Consider the following 18672-nt stretch of genomic DNA (forward strand, 5'->3'; position numbering starts at 1 on the left):
TACCATCCTGCCCTATTATTTTGAGTCTTGCCGAGTGGATTTAAGTTTAGCAGGGTAAGAAAGGATAAAAGTAGACAGCTTCCGTCAGTTGAAATAACTCTAAATAAACCCCACAGATTAAGAACATTTTAAACAATTTAGAATTGATGAAGTGTAAAGCTAGGTTCGTGAACAGAGGTAAAGTCATTCGGCAGGTTAATCAACAGTGGCAAAATATATGTCCATATTTAGGATCAAATTGAAGACAAAATAAACGATGTAGATTGAAGGGTTTTTGAGGCTGGCCTGGTAAATTGGATTTATTTGCTCAGTGGATGGTAAATTACGACTAGTACTGCTTGGGTGTATTTGTTTTCTATTGTCGTCGCATTTCAATATTTTAATGCGCAAGCGAGATATCAAGTAATTATTTGTAAACAAATATATCTAATCTCACAGTAACCGGCCAATTTCTTCCCATCTCCATCAATGGACACCTCTACAGATCCAGGCAAAATGTGGGGATTGAGTTTGTTGTGAGATAAGCGTGCACAATATTCGCAATACAATTATAAAGTAATCACAAATGATGACGATTGTAGCACATTGCTTCAACAATACAGACATATTAATAATCAGATGTATCTCACTGCAACAACAAGTGTAGCTCAGTTTATGCTTTGCCCATGTTCTAACTCAATGCTTCACCGTTGATATAGCAGGAAATGGTTGTGTTCGCTCGTGAAAATATCAAACAGACAGCACAAAATGGAAAAGATCGTATAAATATTTATTTTCATACAAGCAAATCATTTTTTTCCTGGTAAGAAACGGCTTTTCGAGAATGTAACACGGCTCTTGTGCAGCATGTTAGGGCTGGAAGCGTTGTTTTCATTCTTCAGTTTTTATCCAATGTCAGAATAAATGTGTAAGGAGATTTCGCCAACTTCTTTAACTCTTCCCTGAATTTAGTTTGAGTAGCTGCATAAATACACGCGTTTGTGCAAGAGTTCAAATGCATAAGCATATATCCACTTTCAGCGGCGATATAGGCAAGTTTTCCATGATCATCTCCGTAATGCACGGTGTTGGTCACTCTGTTAACTAAAAAGCTCACGGCCGCTGTTAACCACAGCAGTACAAAACTACCCGATACAGTGAACAGTAAAATGATGGATTTCCTTCGGTTGTCCGTCTTTGGATCTTTCTGATTCTCAAGGTTGTTACCCCGAAGCTTCCTGCGGACTCTACCGGCTATTGAAATACGCCTGACTGTCAAACCATTGAACAGTAATATTAAAGCAAAAGGAAACCATGAGATTAAAACGCTTTGTAACCAGGAGTAAGCTGCACCAGCAGGCGATAGAAGGAAGGCCACACTGGAGCGGCAGCCTCTGTGAACATTGTCAGCCATTCGGTCATGTTCAAAGGCAAACAAAAAGGGGATGTCCTCTAAATAGATCAGGACTGAGACCGTTGTGAGAACCGTGGCCGCACTTTTCACAGTGCAATACTTTGTTTTAAACTTCTGACAACATATAGCTACAAATCTGTCAAACGTGAATGAGACTGTAAACCACACGGACATATCCAGGGTGGTACAATTCACGTACACAACGAATTTACAAACGACAGTGTAGGACAGGAATGAATGTGGAAAGTGATATGTGAAAATGTGATAAACCACTATATTGAAGATCATGACCAGTAGATTTGCCGTGGTCATTGCCATCATGTAAACAGAGATACATTTAGATAGACCGCAATTTCCCTTGGAGAGAATGATGATTGTCATGAGGTTCGCTGAAAGGAAAAAAGAACAAAAATCATGCTTTTATAAAATGCTTTTAACGGCCAGTGGAAGTAGCAAAACTCATTAGAACCAATGAAGTGCTTCTCTTTATTGAAATGCAGCCTCTGTTGTGAAAGAGTAAAGACAGAAGAGTGGTAAATGTGGGCACACAGATAAATTTCACAGTACTTTGTGAGGAAGATACAAATATGACCCTACCAACGGAGGGACAAGGGGATTTCTCGTTAATCATATATTTAACAGTTGACAACTTAAACAATTAAGAAAACAATTGCAAATTCAGAGCAGAGGCCTGGGAGTCATGTGTCCTTCCAGTACACTTCCAGTCAGACACCATCAATAACTAAGTACAAATCCATAGCTATTTCTGGAACTTATGAATAGAAAGAGTACAATCATCTGAGACGAACGAATTCAATTCAATTCACTAACATGTGTTTTTTCTATTTACAATTTCCTAATATTGATAACCGCGTTGGCACTGGTAGAACGACAAAGGTTCTTTGCAGCTGCGTGGAGGTGAACAATCCTCAGCAGCAATCATTTCTCAAACTATCTTCCAAAGTGCCCTGTTGGTTGCAGGCGCTGCAGCCCGAGCAACCATCAACGTAGAGAAAAACCATAATAACGCGATATGAAGCAGCACATTCTTTGGTGACCTATCTACTGTGGTAACAATGGAGGAATCATTCTTGTCTTCCCTCTGCATAGGGGGTGAAAGCTGAACACCCACTGCCCATGAATTACTCACCAGAATTTGGTTTGCACTATCTGGTATATATACTGATATACTGGTGAATATCTGATGCTGCAATGAGGAGATTCTCTGAATCTATTATACTAATCAATAAAAATGAGATTGTAAACAGCGACAAAACAATTGTATACGCTCACCTACCAGGAACACCGAAGGCTGTGAGGACCGGGTAGTAAATCTCCTTTATCCTTACAATTATTGAACGTTCCATTTTCTTTAGTATGTTGTGTGATTCTTTACGGCTTTACAGGTCCACTGAGAATGTACCTAAGATATGTAAAGGCTCCAAATTTATAGAACAACCTCTGCTCCGAAGGGAATGTAAAACAGGTTACTAATTGGTTTTAGTTACATTCACTTAACAAACAGGGCAATATTCCCCACTTCGTCATGCCCAAGACGAAGTGGGGAATCCTCAGTGGCAAGTGGGAAGCTGCCCATCTCAGTCCGTGAAAAAGTTTTAATTAAGTTAATGAGAAGGGTGTAGTTCCTGAGGGAATAAGATCTCTGAACATCTTATGATCCTTTAGGGGAACATTCCTCCCCAACAACATGTTAGGATCTTAGTACCTCATGTAAACTTGATGAAAGCATCACTTAGCCATCAAATAATTTTAAAAGAATGATTTGTACTGCGGCAACGATTGATGTGAATTTAAAGTGATGTTACTAATGACGGTTTTGTTGTAACTTTTCAGAAACCGACACAATTATAGAATCACAGGTGATGAACCAGCTCTACTTTTATTGATGACGACCCAACATAAACTTACTGCTGGTGCTCCCATTCTAACATTGCTGGTGAAAATTCTATACTATCATTGCTGTCGGCGACCCTACCATGGTGTTGCTGGTGATAACATTATTCGAAGATTGCTGCAACTGAAGATGCAGCACTATAAATGCCGCTTTTCCAAAGGTAACATAACAAGTGATGATAATATTCAGCATTATGTAATGAGCCTTTTCCAGCATTATTTGTTTGTTATTATTTATTATATTCAGCATTATTATCACGGCTTGCTTATCTCCACAATCACCACACCCTCAACTTCTCTCTTCCCCCCCCCCCCCCCCACCTTAAACCAGTTTATATTTCTCCTTTCTCCTAACTATGCTTCAGTTCTGCCGAAGGGCCATGAAGGCTTGAAACGTTAACTGATTTCTTCTCCGCCGATGCTGCCAGACCTGCTGAGTTTTTCCAGGTAATTCTGTTTTTATTTGTTTGACCCTGCTCTGACATCAAAAATTGTGTGTCAAATATAATTTTAATTGTGTTGAATGTATCTTATGTTAGGAGCCCCTCCTCCAAATTGACTGCTGGTGACCAGATAGTAACATTATTGTTGTTGACTTATCATTAATAGAGATGAGGCTGTTCTAACGTTAGCTCCAGCGAATCTGCGGCAAAAATAATGATTGTATGGGGATGAAAGACTTCTCAAATAGAGAACCCTCCAATCCTTGCTCCTTGCATGAACCACTCAATGTCACCCGGGCGAGACATTTCTAATGGGGCCGAGCAGGGTGGTTTCCTCAGCCCATCACAAGTGAGACAATTTGCAAACACTGTGGGTGGGCAGGAGCAAAGGACGGTAACTATCAAAAGCAATGGGTCAGGTAAAGGACAATAGCACATTAACATGTGGATCAGGATTGTGTCCATGACCGGCAAAACAACTGCATGATAGCTTGGGATAGCTTGCCAACGTCAAAGCTGACCTGCTGCCCCTGCAGGAGTGTGTGAAACCGCACCTCAGCTCTTGCAGGTATTGGTAGCGATGGCAGTTCAATGGGCCATCAAGTTCCTCGTGAGGAAATGACTCATATTTCCCTGGCCTGGGTATTCTGTTGCAGGGAGGCAACCTCACCAGCTCCAAAGTTGAGGCAGTGCTTGGCAGGAACCTCTTCTTCGCAGGCGTAATGTATAATAAAAGTCCATCTGGTTAAATAACATTTACGCCCCAGCCCAAAGCAATGAGCGGATGGACATTCTTCACCAGCTCCCAGTGCTGCTGGCAACATCCAGGCCGGTCATTGTAGCAGATGCCTTCAACTGTATCGTCCATGCAGCTGGATGATCTGGCAGGGCTAACAGCAAACTGAACGCCACGTCCGGTATTCTGATTGACACAATAAAAGATGCCAAGCTGCATGTCATATTCAGCAACCCTGCAGATGGATCGCCGTTTAGGTATTATTGGACGCGGCCCGACATCCTATGCGTACTGCGATAAGCTTCCTGTTTGTGTGCTTATGTTGACGGTCAGATCCACCAGCGTCATGCCGGCATTGTCCTTTGACCACTGCCTCCTACTGGCTGATTGGCATTTGCAGGAAAACCAGAGGTTTGGCAGAGGGGACATGGAAGCTGAGCGTGAAACTTTTGACCCTAGTGAACATCGAGGAACTCAAAAGAGATCACAAATGTTGGAGAATGGCTAAATGCAGATTTGAGTCTCTGACACAATGGTGGGAAGTAAACAAGGCGAACATCAAATATTCTTTATTCCCCAAAGATGTTCGGAAGGCTAGAAAAGAACCGAGAAAAATCTCCCGACTCCAGAAAAGCATGCTGGATCTGCTCCAGCTGCAGCCGATGATGGTCGGTGTAGATTTAAGTAAGGGGCAGGAGGTTTAGAGTGGTGTGAGGAAGAATGTTTTCACCCAGAGGGTGGTGGGAATCTGGAACTCACTGCCTGAAAGTGTGGTAGAGGCAGAAACCTTCAGAACATTTTAGAAGTATTTGGATGGGCACTTGCGATGCAAGGCGATCGGCCTAGTGCTGAAAAATGGGATTAGAATAGTTGGGTACTTGTTTGTGCGCCGCAGACTCGATGGGCCGAATGGCTTTTTATGTGCTGTAGACCTATATGAATCTATCACACATAGATCTTAGATGAAGCATGGGCGGCAGCCTCGACAAACTGCTAACTCTGGAACAGCTGATGGAAGCCCTTGAGTTATTCGCAAAGAGTAAACTCCTAGAAGCGAAAGCTTACAGTCTGAGGTGTATTCTGCTCTGTGTGACTGGATCCGCCCAGACGCGCTTGAAGTGTATTAGGGCAATGCTTCTGGTTTGCAGTATGTCAGAATCCGTAAGGAAAGCCTTCATCACTCTCATGTACAAGCAGAACAGGGGAAAGGGAAGAAAATAGAGATCGGTGACCCACTTAACTCTAAGAGAGGACCACAACATTCTGTCCAAGGCAAATGCCAATTGGGTAAAGGCTGCTCTGGGGTTCGTGATCCATCCTGACCAAGCCTGTGCTGTACCCAGCGGGAAAGCATCCGATCTCACGTTACTCAGGGATATGGTTCTCAATTTGCAGAACAGGGGCGTGGACACCTGCCTCCTCAGCCTAGGTCTTGATAAAGCCCGTGACAAAATAATGCGCACTAATATGGTGGAACTGCTCTCAAAAATGCAGTGTGGGAGGGGCATTGCAACTAGATCCAATTGCTCCACACGAACATCAAGAGCGCAGTTTCAATCAGTGGGTTACAGCCACAGCAGATATGATTACTGAGCAAGCCAGATCCCAGAGGGAAACCTGTCTAAGTGGCCATAAACCCTTTGCCTGTATTTTGAAAACGAGGAGGAAGAGTTATTGAGCACAAAAGCATAACACTCCAGGAACACCTGTATGATTTTAACAATTAAAAGATTTATTTTAAAAAACTTAAAAACATGCGATTAAAGTTACACAGCTAAAAGCAGTCTTACAGAACAACTAAACTCACAAAAACACATTTGGTCAAAACACATGAATAAACCTGCTCCATGGCAGCAACTTCTGTACAGATGTCTAACCATAAAGATCCAGTCATATTACCCAAAGATATTAGTTGTTGCTGCTTGAATCAACGTATACCACACAACTCCTCCAACACTTCTACACAGATGGGAATATCAGAAACGAATATTGAGAAGCAAAATGCTCCCTGAAAACAATAGTTTTTATGGCTTGAAACTGGGTGACTGCTTAAAATTCAAAACTTCCACACCTTCTCAGCACACAAAGCTGGTACTTAGGAAGTTTTCCCACACAGCCACACCTGCTCAGTTGAACATATTTCCTCAAATAAATTTTCCCTTTCTTCTCAAGGTCGTTCGTCCTCAGCAACACTTTTTCAAATATATTAATCTATCATGTTTTTCCATTGCCTCTACTTTCTAGTCAGTAAGAAGTGATATACCTTCTCCTGTTTACCTATGAAACCTCTGTAAGTTGAATAACTTTCTCGTCATTTCATTCCTTTGAAAAGCGGCAGGTGAAAACATCGTGTCCGCACTTATATGGCATATATTAAATTCAACCTATTTACTTGTAACTCAAATACACCATAAAACCTCATTACAAATGCATGAAGCTAACAGCTTAACACTTTTATTTTCAGTTCTCACTGAGAAGCTGTCTCTGTTAACCTCCCCCTTTTTTTAACGAATCATGAACACACATAGGTGCGCACACACGTACACACACACACATACACATGCGCACACACGCACACACATACACACGCACACACACACAACACTACCATAACCCCATAAATGTATTGCAAAAAAATCCATCATCATAATGGGAACCAGAAAGCTTTCCAATTAAATCTGGAGTCAGGCAGGGCTGCCATCGCTCCCCTGCCCTGTTTATGTGTTGCACACAACGTTTTGCTGAGTACATTAGGCAGGATTCAGGCAGAGGAGGAGTAAAGATCCTGGACAGTGGATGAACTCAGGTCAAATCTTCCTCTACATGGACTATGTTGCCGTCTCCTTCTCGGGTCCACAGTCGGTGTACAACCTGATCATCATTGGTGACCTGTTCAAACTGGCCTCCAGAGCCAAGGTCAATTGTGGAAGGAGCAAGGACATGTTCTTTGTGAACTAGGGTAACTGATCATTTGTCTCTTTCGCTGTCAGATCACACTGCCTGAAGGTGCTGGCGATATAGTTCAGAGAGACCAGGGCATGCGTTAGAAAAAGGAAGAAGCGAGTCGCAGTGGTCAAACAAAACCTGGACTTCTGGGATCGATGCTCGCTATCCATTGCGGATGAGAACCTGGTCATCAGATGAGAGGCACTTTCGGTATGGCTGCAGGTGGCGCAGGTCTGGCCTGTCCCTCCCCGCTGCACTATGTAAATCATCCAAGCAACCTCCTGTTTTATCTGGGGATTGAAATTAACCATGTTCACAGGGAAGCGATACACAAACACCTCGGAAAAGAGGCAAAAACATAGCCAACACCACTTCATCCTTATGACCATATTATTTGTAAGCTGCATCAAGCTGTACACAGACTATGGTTCGCAAACACCAAGTGCCACTACGTGCTGAGAATTTTCCAGTACCTGGTATTGCCAAGGTTGGTCGTGGCCTCTTTGTGGGAAGAACATTCCAAACAGTTGGGAGGTGCTGTACCGCTGATACCTCTTGGACATGTTTATGGACAGAAACTCTTTTGGCCACAAGTCCGACAGGGGCCTGCACTTGTCGTCATAGGGGCCCTGATGGAAAAGGAGATGGTGCATTTTGTGGCATCGATCCATAAGCAGTCTGTCAATGTCATTTGGTGGAACGCCTCATAGCCAGGACATTCAAGCAAGCACCAAGGCTTGTCTCGCAAGTGGTGTCAAATTCCTTCCCAGTCGGATCCTTCCTGCACACCCGGAGTTTCACCCTCTCTACGCATTCTCCTCGGGAAGTCTGTGGTGGGGAAGAGATCAATGCTCACTTCCGTCTGGAATGTGCCTTTGCAAAGAAGGCCTGGTGAGAGGTGCAATGGCTATTGACGAGGTTCATCACTAGCAGTTATGTGACAGAGGTCTCTGTGCTTAATGGGCTCTTTCCATTGGCGCACATGGCGACAAACATCTACTGCGACTGGAGGGTCATCAGCTGGCTGGAATATGTTCCTTGGGCTGCCTAAATTTGCTGTGCTTCCAGTGCAAATGGTCGCCCTCGGCCGAGTGCTGCAGACTGGCCCACACCCAGGTCCAGGGCTATGATCTGAAGGACACACTAAATCTGGAACAGCCGCAGAGGAACAATGGTGAACGGTTGCTGCCTGAGGCCTTTCGGTCATAGTTCACTGAGGGGCTGAAAAGCTTCGGAGTGTCTATCTGTCATTGAAGATAGTTCCCAAATATAGTAAATAGTATTGAAATTGTATTGAGGCTCCTGAGGAACATGTTGTATGGAAGAAAGTTGAACTCTATTGCACTTTTTGTAACTTGACAGTTTCAAATAATTCCCCCAGGCTGTGGGCCTGACATGGAATGAATATTGCAAACATCAAGAGAATTATAATCGTGTAAAGATAGCTAAGAGTGGAACACACTGTCTGGAGAAAAGTCGAATTTTATGGAACTTTCAGTTAGTTTCACATTGAAATGTTTCTTAATGTACAGTTGCAACTTTTATGAAAAAAGTATGTTTTGATTCGGAGGAAAGCAGCTCCAAAGAAGGGAACCAAATTCACTCGATTGAAAGGCCAGTGAAGGGCGGAAAGAAGCAGAGAAAGTCAAGGAAGGAATGCTACTCCATTTACATGTATAAAGTGATGAAGCAGGTTCACACCAACACCAGAAACTCCTCCGAAACCATGAGCATCATGGACTCCTTTGTAAACGATATTTTCGGAGATATAGTGGGTGAGCCTTCCCGCCTGGCCCATTCCAACAAGCGCAGTACCTTCAGCTCCCTGGAGATCCAGACCACCGTGCGCCTGCTGCTGCCCCAGGACCTGGCCAAACACGCGGTGTTGAAGGGACAAAGTCGGTGAACAAGTCCACCAGCTCCAAGTCAAACTCCGCAATTTACTCCTAATATAAACTTAAAAATAACCGCTCTTTGAAAGCCATCAGAACCTCCCTTCATTTGCCACATTTCTATGTACTTTAACACAACAATACAAATTCAGTCCAACAATAGAGCCAAGTCTACCTCAGATTTTTTGGACCAGAATCCGAGCAATAACCTTCACGTCCTCCTGCACGTTATGTTTAAAGTTGTTATTATTTTGGCGTTTCTTTGGTCAAACAGCTGCTTTCAAGAATGAATGTCAGACTTTCCGAACTTCACTCTCTCTCTCTTTCTCTGAATTTAGTCCCAGAAATGTTCACTGGCTGATTCCCTAATTTTCAGCAACCTCGGGCAGTGTTCCAGTCCGGAGAAGGGTTATTACTGAGCGGAATAGGGACAGTTTGAGAGCTCGGCCCAGGGTTCGGCTCTGCCTGAAATCCCGCAGGAGTATCTGTGAATAGGGACGGATGTTCAAGTCGCATTAGCCACTTTTAGAAAGACTGTGATAAAAGGTTTCAGTTCAGGGAATGTTGTGAATGGGGAATTATTCCCGCCGGGTAAAGTTTGAAAGCGACAGCGAAATAAACCACAGTGTATAGAGGAAATTAGTTTTGAGATGGAAAGAGCTGAATAAAACAAGATAAAGAGAGCTGATTTTAAATCTCTGACTAAGGACGGCATTTATTTTAAACAAAACCTAAAATTGCTGGAAAAACTCAGCAGGTCTGGCTGCATCTGTGGAGAGAGGGACAGAGTTAACGTTTCGCGTCCGTATGACTCTTCTTCAGCATAATTATGATTTTAAAATTCTCCTATTTTAAACCTCTACTCCCCTACATGCAAATTGGCGGGCTTTTTGAAATGGAGAAAGTCTCTGGTCTGACCGCCCTCTTCCGTTTCCCAGTTCTAAGACTGGGGGAAAAATATGCACATGAGGTGTATCAAAAAGAGACCAATCAGAGCAGTTCTCGGTCGATACGAAAAGTATATGCTGTCCATCAGCCGAGGCCTAGAACCAAATCTTAATCAGAATAGGCATATTCTCCAACATGTGTACAGATGAGCTGGGTTCAAGTAATTCTGGTGCTCTAGTCAGTCTTAACAGCAATTTTGGATCACATTAATTTAACTAATTTAATTAAGTGACAAACTTGTCAGTTAATCTGTTTAATTCCTGTAAAAGGCACTGGAAATGTTCTGAACAGGACCAAGCGGCGGGAAGTCTCGGGCCAAGGCCAAGTCCAGCTCATCCCGGGCCGGACTGCAGTTCCCTGTGAGCCGTGTTCACAGGCTCCTGGGAAAGGAGAACTATGCTGAGCGTGTGGGTGCCGGAGCCCCGGTCAATCTGGCTGCTGTGTTCGAGTATCTGACGGCTGAAACACTCGGGCTGGCCGGTAACCCGGCCCCAGGACGCCAGATAGAGCCGCATCATCCCCGGAGAACTGCAGCTGCCCGTCCGCAACCATCAGGAACTCAACAAGCTGCTGGGAGGTGTCACCATCGCTCCGGGCGGGGGGGCTGCCTAATATCCAGATCGGGCTGCTGTCCGGGAAAAGCAGCGCCGTGAGCTCCAAGAACAAGTGGAGTAGGGAAACTTTCACCTGAAAAAGCCCAAAGGCTCTTTTCAGAGCCATCCAGAGTCTGTGTGAAGGAGCCGATTACTGTATGAAAAGATTCACTCATTTCATGATACCAGTGCTGAGAGGAGTGGAACGGACGGAGAAACACAGACCGATATTTGAGACCGTGACCACATCTATTGTATTTACTGACAGTCCTTACTGTCCTGTTTCCTCATTATAACTGAGAGATTAACCTGTTTCCATGTGTGAGATTCTGCTGTTAGCTCTTCATCCTATTCTAGTTGAATTAGATAAAGTGACACAAAAACCCTGAAATATAACCATTAAATAAGATAAGAGAAAGGCGCATTGCGGCCTTCAAGAGATCAGAAACATTGTTCAATTCCCTAGAGTAAATGAATTAAAGCGGCCTGTTTAACCATTGTTACAGTCAGAAAATGCTAGGAACATCCGCGTGTTAGGCCCCGTTTGGTCCTTAGTTTGTCCGGTAAACCAGTTTCAGACTCATTCACGGACTGGGCGAATATCATTCCATACAAACCCCAGTCCCTTAATTCCATTTTCCCGCATTTGTTTTCTGACACCTTCTGCTCACAATTTTCCCCCCTTCTAAAAATAGTGTTTGAAAACAACAATTCTATGCAAATCAGCAACATTATACATTATTGTAAGAAAACCTGTGATCTGGGGCCTGGCAGGTACCGGAGATGCTGTTTCTGAATTCTCGGTCAGGTATCAGACTCACACTGCATTAGTTAAAGATCTGCTGCATTACCGGAATCAGACACATATCACTGGTTACAGATTTGTCATCCTCAACATGGGTTGGTCAACATGTGACTCCAGGCACAAAGCTCTTAACTGCCCCCCTGAAATGGCCCAGCAAAGCCCTGGGTGTTATTAAAATCACTCAGTTGTACAGACCACTTAGGGGGTGGGGAAATGTTGATCTCAGCAGTGAAATACCACAGCTCTTTCCTTTGTCCATTTGGTGACTCTGAAAAGAGCCGATATTGCACTTGGTGCTGATCCGGGTTTTCGCCTCGCTCTCCGCAGATACGGCGGGCGAGCTGGGTGTCTTTGGGCATGATGGTGACTCGCTTGGATGGTGCACAGGCTGATGTCCTCAATGAGACCCCACCCCAGATCATTCTCGCTGGCCTCCAGCAGGTACATGACGGACGAGCTCTGGAAATGCAGGTCTGCCTTGAAGCCCTGAGCGATCTCCTGCACCAGGTGCTGGAAGGGCAGTTTGCAGATGAGCAGCTCGGTGGATTTACTGCTAGCGGCGGATCTCTCTCAGAGCCACAGTGCCGGCTCTGTAGCGATGAGGCTTCTTCAATCGGCCCGTGGCTGGCGCGCTCTTTCAACCTTTGGGAGCCAGCCGCCTCTGAGGTGCTTTCCCCCTGGCCGATTTTTCTGCTTGGTCCTGGCCGTTTTCTGAATAGTACTTTTGAAATTGAAAATTATACTTTATTCACAAAACAACTGAAAGAACATAACAACACATTTCTAAATCGCCATCACAAAAAGTGCAATCAGGTTCAACATTTACACATGGGTCACAAGGTGCTTCAATACAATTAGTGAATATTACACTCATTCCAATATAGCCATTATAGACAACTAAGCAGTGCAATGCTATTGGAGTTATCAACATACATCATTGTGAATCTGAGGTGCTTCAATACAATTAGAATACAATTAGTATTCAATGCATGCATTCATTGTGAGCCCTATAGTCCGAGGGGTCCATTCCTTTCCCAATCCCTCAGTGAGAACAGTTATTTTATATATATATATATACTTTATTGTTAAAATATCCGAAAGAACATTAAAAAATACTCCTAAATGGCCATCACAGAATATGCAGTCGGTTTAACTTTTACACATGGATCACGAGGTGTTTCAATACAATCAAAGATTATTACACTCTTTTCAATATGCTCATTACAGACAGTCAGGCGGTGCAATGATATTGGAGTTATCAACATACGTTTTCTGAAGAGTTGTCAGCACAATCTCTAACACAGGAACTGTTAATATCGAGTCTGCTGCACGCCCGCCGTTTAATACTCTGTCAGGACCCACCCCGAGCAGGAATTGGTTGGAACCAGGTAGGGTTAAACCAAACTCTCACATTGAAGTGCAACACGGGAAACTAGAGGCCGCCATTGGCTGATCTTTAATTAGACAATTTCGAAAGTTGCAGGAACCAACTAATATCAACTAGAAGGCAGTGGTCAGCACGTAACGTCCTAGAGGCCCTGAGGGAAAAGGAGAGGGTGAACCCTGTGGGATGGTTCCCCGAGCAGACTGTCAAAGTCATTTGGCAGAATGCCTCATCGCCAGAACTTTCCAACAAGCACCAAGACGTAGCTTGGCTGGTGGTGAGAAAGGCCCTCCCCGTCAGATCCTTCCTACACGCCAGGAGGCTCACCCCCTCTGCACGTTGCCCTCGAGGTGGCTGTGGTGGGGAAGAGACCGTTGTTCACCTTCTTGTGGATTGTGCCTTTGCAAAGAAAGTCTGGAGAGAGATGCAGTGGTTGCTGTCGAGGTTCATCCCGAGCAGTTCTGTGACACAGGACTCTGTGCTCTACGGGCTGTTCCCAGGGACACACACCGAGACAAACATCAACTGCAGCTGGAGGATCATCAACTCGGTGAAAGAGGCGCTTTGGTCTGCCCAAAACTTGTTGGTCTTCCAGCGCAAAGAGTTGTCCCCGACCGATTGTTGCGGACTGGCACAATCCAAAGTCCAGGACTACGTGCTGAGGGACGCACTAAAGCTTGGGGCAGCTGCCGCAAAGGCGCAATGGGGAAGGGTCGCTGTCTAAGACCTTTCTACCACAGCGCACCGAGAGACTGGGAACTGTTTAGAGCCCCTCGGGCTGTACAGATCAAAATGAAAGGCTGTAAATGATTGTAATATTGTTTGTACTGATGCACCTGGTGATACATTTTGTAAAAGTTTAACCTGGATTGTACCCTTGTAATGTTGTTTTTGAAATGGTTTGGAATGTGATTGAAGATATTTTATGAATAAAGTATATTTTTGCAAAAAAAAAACTAGAACCAATCAATAAAATACACTTTGTTTTTATTCTGTATTTAACATAACCATCACGAGAAAGATTTAACAAGACGGTGCAATGTCGCCTTCATTCACAGCTTTCTGAATTCAATCGAAAGCAGAACTATTCTGCTCCAACTGCCCCTCCCCACTTTAGTCAACAGCATAAAACCCATCACATTTCTACCTCTCCCTGGTTCCGAAGAAGAGTCATATTGGGCTCGAAAAGTTAACGCCGTTTTTTCCCCTCTCCACAGAAGCTGCCAAAGCTGCTAAGCTTTTCCAGCACTTTCTTATTTTTCAATCCCAATATTTCCATTCCGATTTCACACTGCAGTTCACGGAAAATCATAGTTATTAAGGATAAGGATCAAACGTGAGTAAAATTTTAAATAAAACTGGAACGTATTTTTATTTGAATTGCACCCGCGTACATTTGAATGTAAAAATATATTTAGATGAGTACTTGAAACGCCATAGCTTACAGGGGTACTTTTAGGGGGCATTTCGACGGGCTAATTGCTGGAAAATAGGAATAGAATAGATCGGTACTTAATGGCCGGCAAGGGTACGAAAGGCCCTTTTCTGCGCTGTATAACTCTAAAATGCCCAAAAACTGCATCTTCCGATTGAATGGTTTGAAGTTGAAAGAATGCGATGGCCGGGGATCGAACCCGGGTCAACTGCTTGGGAAGCAACCAGGCTCACCACTACACCACCATCGCTGACTACGTCATAATCACAGAGTATCACTCTGGATTTTGGGACTGAACCGGTCATTATTGGTTCCTGTTTTTTCTTCAACCATTCGCAACAAATTTGTAATGCACACAGCCCCTGTTAAGCGAGTAGCTGATACCTATAATATTTGATGAGGTTTAGATGGATTTTCCTGAAGTTCACACCAGTCATTAAGTAAAGTTAAACCATAATTGTAATTATAGTTCACAACATTCAGCACTAATTATTTTACTTGCCCACTCAATGATGAATAACACATGTCCCATTCTGTAACTTTCATGCAGACAGGCCAGGATTCACAGGCATATTAGGCAGCAGAAGAAGGCCATTCTGTATGGACCTCTTCGTCCAATGACTAATAACACATGTTCCATCGTATAGCACTTATTCACATGGCTTACATTCCAGGGGCAAAACGTTCAAAACTAAAGACATTATGAAGTACCTGTGTGAAACATTGTTTGGACCTCAGCTGTGACATGGCGCTCGGTGTCAAAAAGGTATAATAATTCTCATAATCTCACTAGAATTTATTGTAAAATGGAGTAACAGTGGGATGTGTATATGTATCTACATGTGTCTGTGTGCGTGTGTGTGTGATTCAATTGAATGAGGGGCAGCTAGACTGGGTGCTTTGATCTGAGAAGAGAGATTAGGTTTGAAATGTAAATTAGGCAAACACGCGGAAGTTTAGAAACACAGGCCTCAAGGGAGCACTTGCATTTTGGAATAAATCATTCCAGGTTGTTTTCAAAGCGGGTGGGGGGTGGGGGGTAGGGGCTGGGGGGGGCGGGAGGGGGGGTGGGTGGCGGTGGTGAACTGTGCCACCTATCGCGGTGAAGTTTAGAAACAGTGTTTATCTTTCCCCAAATATTATTGATAAATCTTAGTGCTATGAGAAGTGTTTTCTTATCTGGGAGATAAAGCCCCAAACATAGTGAAGCAATGGGCATTAGCATTTAAAGACGGAGATATGCTTAAAGAAGGAAAAAGGGCTGTATGTAAGGGAAGGTATTTTGAAGATCTTACAAGTGTGTGAAAATGCCATCAGCATCAATGCCTCAAGCTACTGTCTTCAAAGGGCTGAAGTTAAGAAAATCACTCGGAAGTCGACGTGCTCAAGGTACAAGGTCCCTTTGCCTGGATCTTTTATAATCTATCTGTCTGACTGTAGCCTTTATGAATGTGTAACTGGGAGTTAGGTTGAGTAGGGATTTGGAGGTTATCATAGTATAATTTGTAGATCTATGCATATATTTATATCTTCTTCCATTTCTTCCATTAATAAATGTTTAATCCAGCTTCGTAAAAGTCTATAAAAAAATCCATGGCCTTTTTAGGACTGAATTCAGGGCACGAATTCAAAATTTATACAATTTGTAGAACAAATTGTGGCAGTTGTTTCAAGTTTCTCATCTGGGATTAAACAACTCAGCATTCACCATTGGCTGTGCGATAACAGAGCTGGGAGCTCTTTGCGGGATATGTTTGAAGTTCCTTGATTTTTTTACAGTTAGTGAATCTTAAGATTACGAGTACGAGAAGCACTTTGAATTCAGGAGTTGGGGTGAGGAATTTTGTAGTGGTGAGAATGCAATATGGCTTTGGCAGTTGTTGAGACTTGTTTGGGAGTTGAAGTTATGACTTTGGCTGGTTTAAAAAAAGTAACTAAAGTTAAGTCACTGGAATTGGCAGATAGATTACAATTAGGGTTACCTGCAGTGGGTAAGAAAGCAGATATGATTGAAGGCCAGAGCAGCATTAAAAATTCGAAGTTATACCTGACACTAGTGAGTCACAGCTGTAGGTCTTGAGACTTCAGTTAGAAATGAAGAGGCTTGAATTTGAACCAGCAAAGAGACTGAGAAAGCTTGAATTGGAGGCAGAAGAAAATGAAAAGAATTGGAAATGAATAAACTGTTACTAGACAGAGCAGAAAAAGAAAGGGGAAAAGAGAGATCATTTCAAAAAGAAATGGAAATCCGAAAACTTGATCTCGAGAGGGGAAAGCTGACAATAGGAAAGAGGATTAAGGAAGGCCCCAGAGAATATTGGCTTGAGAGACTGGTAGTTAAAATAGAGACCTCAGATTCTGTGGAAAGTACTGTTGATGAAAAATCTTTTAACTTAAAATCCAGTGGGAAGATTATTAAATTTGTACAAGCTATTCTAAAGATTGAGGAAAAATATGTTGAAACATTATTTATTTCATTTCAGAATATAGCTAAACAGATAAAATGGCCACTGGAAAACTGGACATGGTTGTTACCATCCAGGTTGGTGGGTAGAGCACATGAGGTAATGCTTTGCTGTCAGAAGAAATGTCGGCGAATTATGATGTCGTAAAAAAAGGCTATTTTGAGTGCACGTGAGCTCGTGCCTGAGGCGTACGGACAGAAATTTAGGAATATAAGAAAACAGCCAGGGAAAACTTATATTGGGTTGGAAAGAGTAAAACGATTCTCGTGAATCTTTTCTTCACTTTTTCCAACATTCTTCACATCTTCACACACTTCCTATAGTGCAACACCCAGAACTAGACGGGATGCACCAGCTAAGGCTGAAGTAACGCCTTCTACAAATCTTTTTGTTCTATTTTCATCACAAAACACTTTGGTTTTTGTGCCATGAAAGCTTCTGACTCCTGTCCTCACAGATAATCGATGTTCGAATTGAGAATTTCCAGGAAAAGCAGTTGATACGAGCGATCAGTCAGGAAACTCTTGAATCTTTGAGAAGCCGTGAAATGCATGCCACGCGTGCTCCTATTTCTCGTGTTCTTACAGGCACTGCTCAGGGGAAACATCGGCGTTATATAGACCATGGAGTGGAATCCGTGCTGATACACAAGTGGGGCTCCAGAGTTTGGTGGCTTAGCTTACGAGTTCAGGTTTGATAATCGGAGAGTGGTGTAATCATTGAGTGGCTACAACACTGAAAGAGGCTAATTGGCCCTGCTAATTGGCTGACTTTCTGAAGGAGATGTTTTCCTCGTGTCAATCCCCAGCCTTCTCCATGGTCTCTGCACATTGATTTTTTCTTTTCAGGGCTTCTCCCTTTTATGTTTTCTTGAGTATAAAAGAATGAGGGGTGATCTGATCGAGGTATCTACCCTGGTAAAATTATTTGTTAGGTTCAATACAGAGAAACTGATCCCCGGCGGAAAATGGGGCTGAATTTTAACATTTTTATGCCACTGATCTTTGGCGATAGAGTCCAGTCCAAGCAAGAGGAAAGTGAGGAAGCATTTTTTAAACCTAGAGTAGCTGTAAATCTAGAAGAAACTCTTAACAATTATCGAGGCTACCTCGATTTCGATAAAATTGGTTTATTATTCTTTGCATAGCAAGGAAACGTCTCAATATCTTCTGCTCTCCTTGAAGGATTCAGCGGACGTTGCTCGTTTTGCTCTTGTAATTTATTTGGGAGTAATCATTGTAATAATAATAATAATAATCAATTACCTTAAAACAAAATGCAGCGCGTAAACAGGTCCTGGAGCCCTGCACCTCAGGACAAGAGTCTGATGCACTGCAAACCTGGCTATCCAGGGTCTGGTCACCAGCTTTCCCAAAGCAGCCATGGGAAAGAGGCGTCACAACCATCAACATATTGCATCCATTTCAGCGAGTTTTGAATTTCCAGAACTTGGGGAGGGAAGCCACAAAGGAATAGAGACACATTTCGCGAGTAGGTAAACGGGATCATATGCTGTATTATGTGGTAAAGTGTGATACCATCCCATTGAAAGCAAGAAAGCTCATTCAGAATAACGTTCTAAATTGGATGAATCACAAGGTGACACAAGATGTGTCAGCCCAAGGTCTTCATTAACAAGCTCCAACACTTATCCCTCCCCACACTTTTTTGCATAACGTGCAGTAACATAAATCAGTCAATCCCTTCCATCCTCTCAG

At 43.2% G+C, this 18672-nt stretch overlaps 1 protein-coding gene and 1 non-coding gene across 2 annotated transcripts; both read right to left on the reverse strand.

Annotated features, from left to right (window-relative positions):
• Positions 1 to 877: 877 nt before the first annotated feature.
• Positions 878 to 2760, reverse strand: LOC144672002 (putative G-protein coupled receptor 139). Its single transcript, XM_078533937.1, has 2 exons — positions 2691 to 2760; positions 878 to 1782 (listed from the first exon to the last, which is right to left on the reverse strand). The coding sequence occupies exons 1-2, from the start codon at positions 2758 to 2760 to the stop codon at positions 878 to 880; spliced, it is 975 nt and encodes a 324-aa protein (XP_078390063.1).
• Positions 2761 to 14667: 11907 nt separating this feature from the next.
• On the reverse strand, positions 14668 to 14739 carry trnag-ccc (transfer RNA glycine (anticodon CCC)). Its single transcript has one exon. It is a non-coding gene; the product is annotated as a tRNA-Gly (tRNA).
• Between the last annotated feature and the right edge of the window lie 3933 nt (positions 14740 to 18672).

This window comes from Cetorhinus maximus, chromosome 35, assembly GCF_964194155.1.
Source record: "Cetorhinus maximus chromosome 35, sCetMax3.hap1.1, whole genome shotgun sequence".
NCBI lineage: Eukaryota > Metazoa > Chordata > Chondrichthyes > Lamniformes > Cetorhinidae > Cetorhinus > Cetorhinus maximus.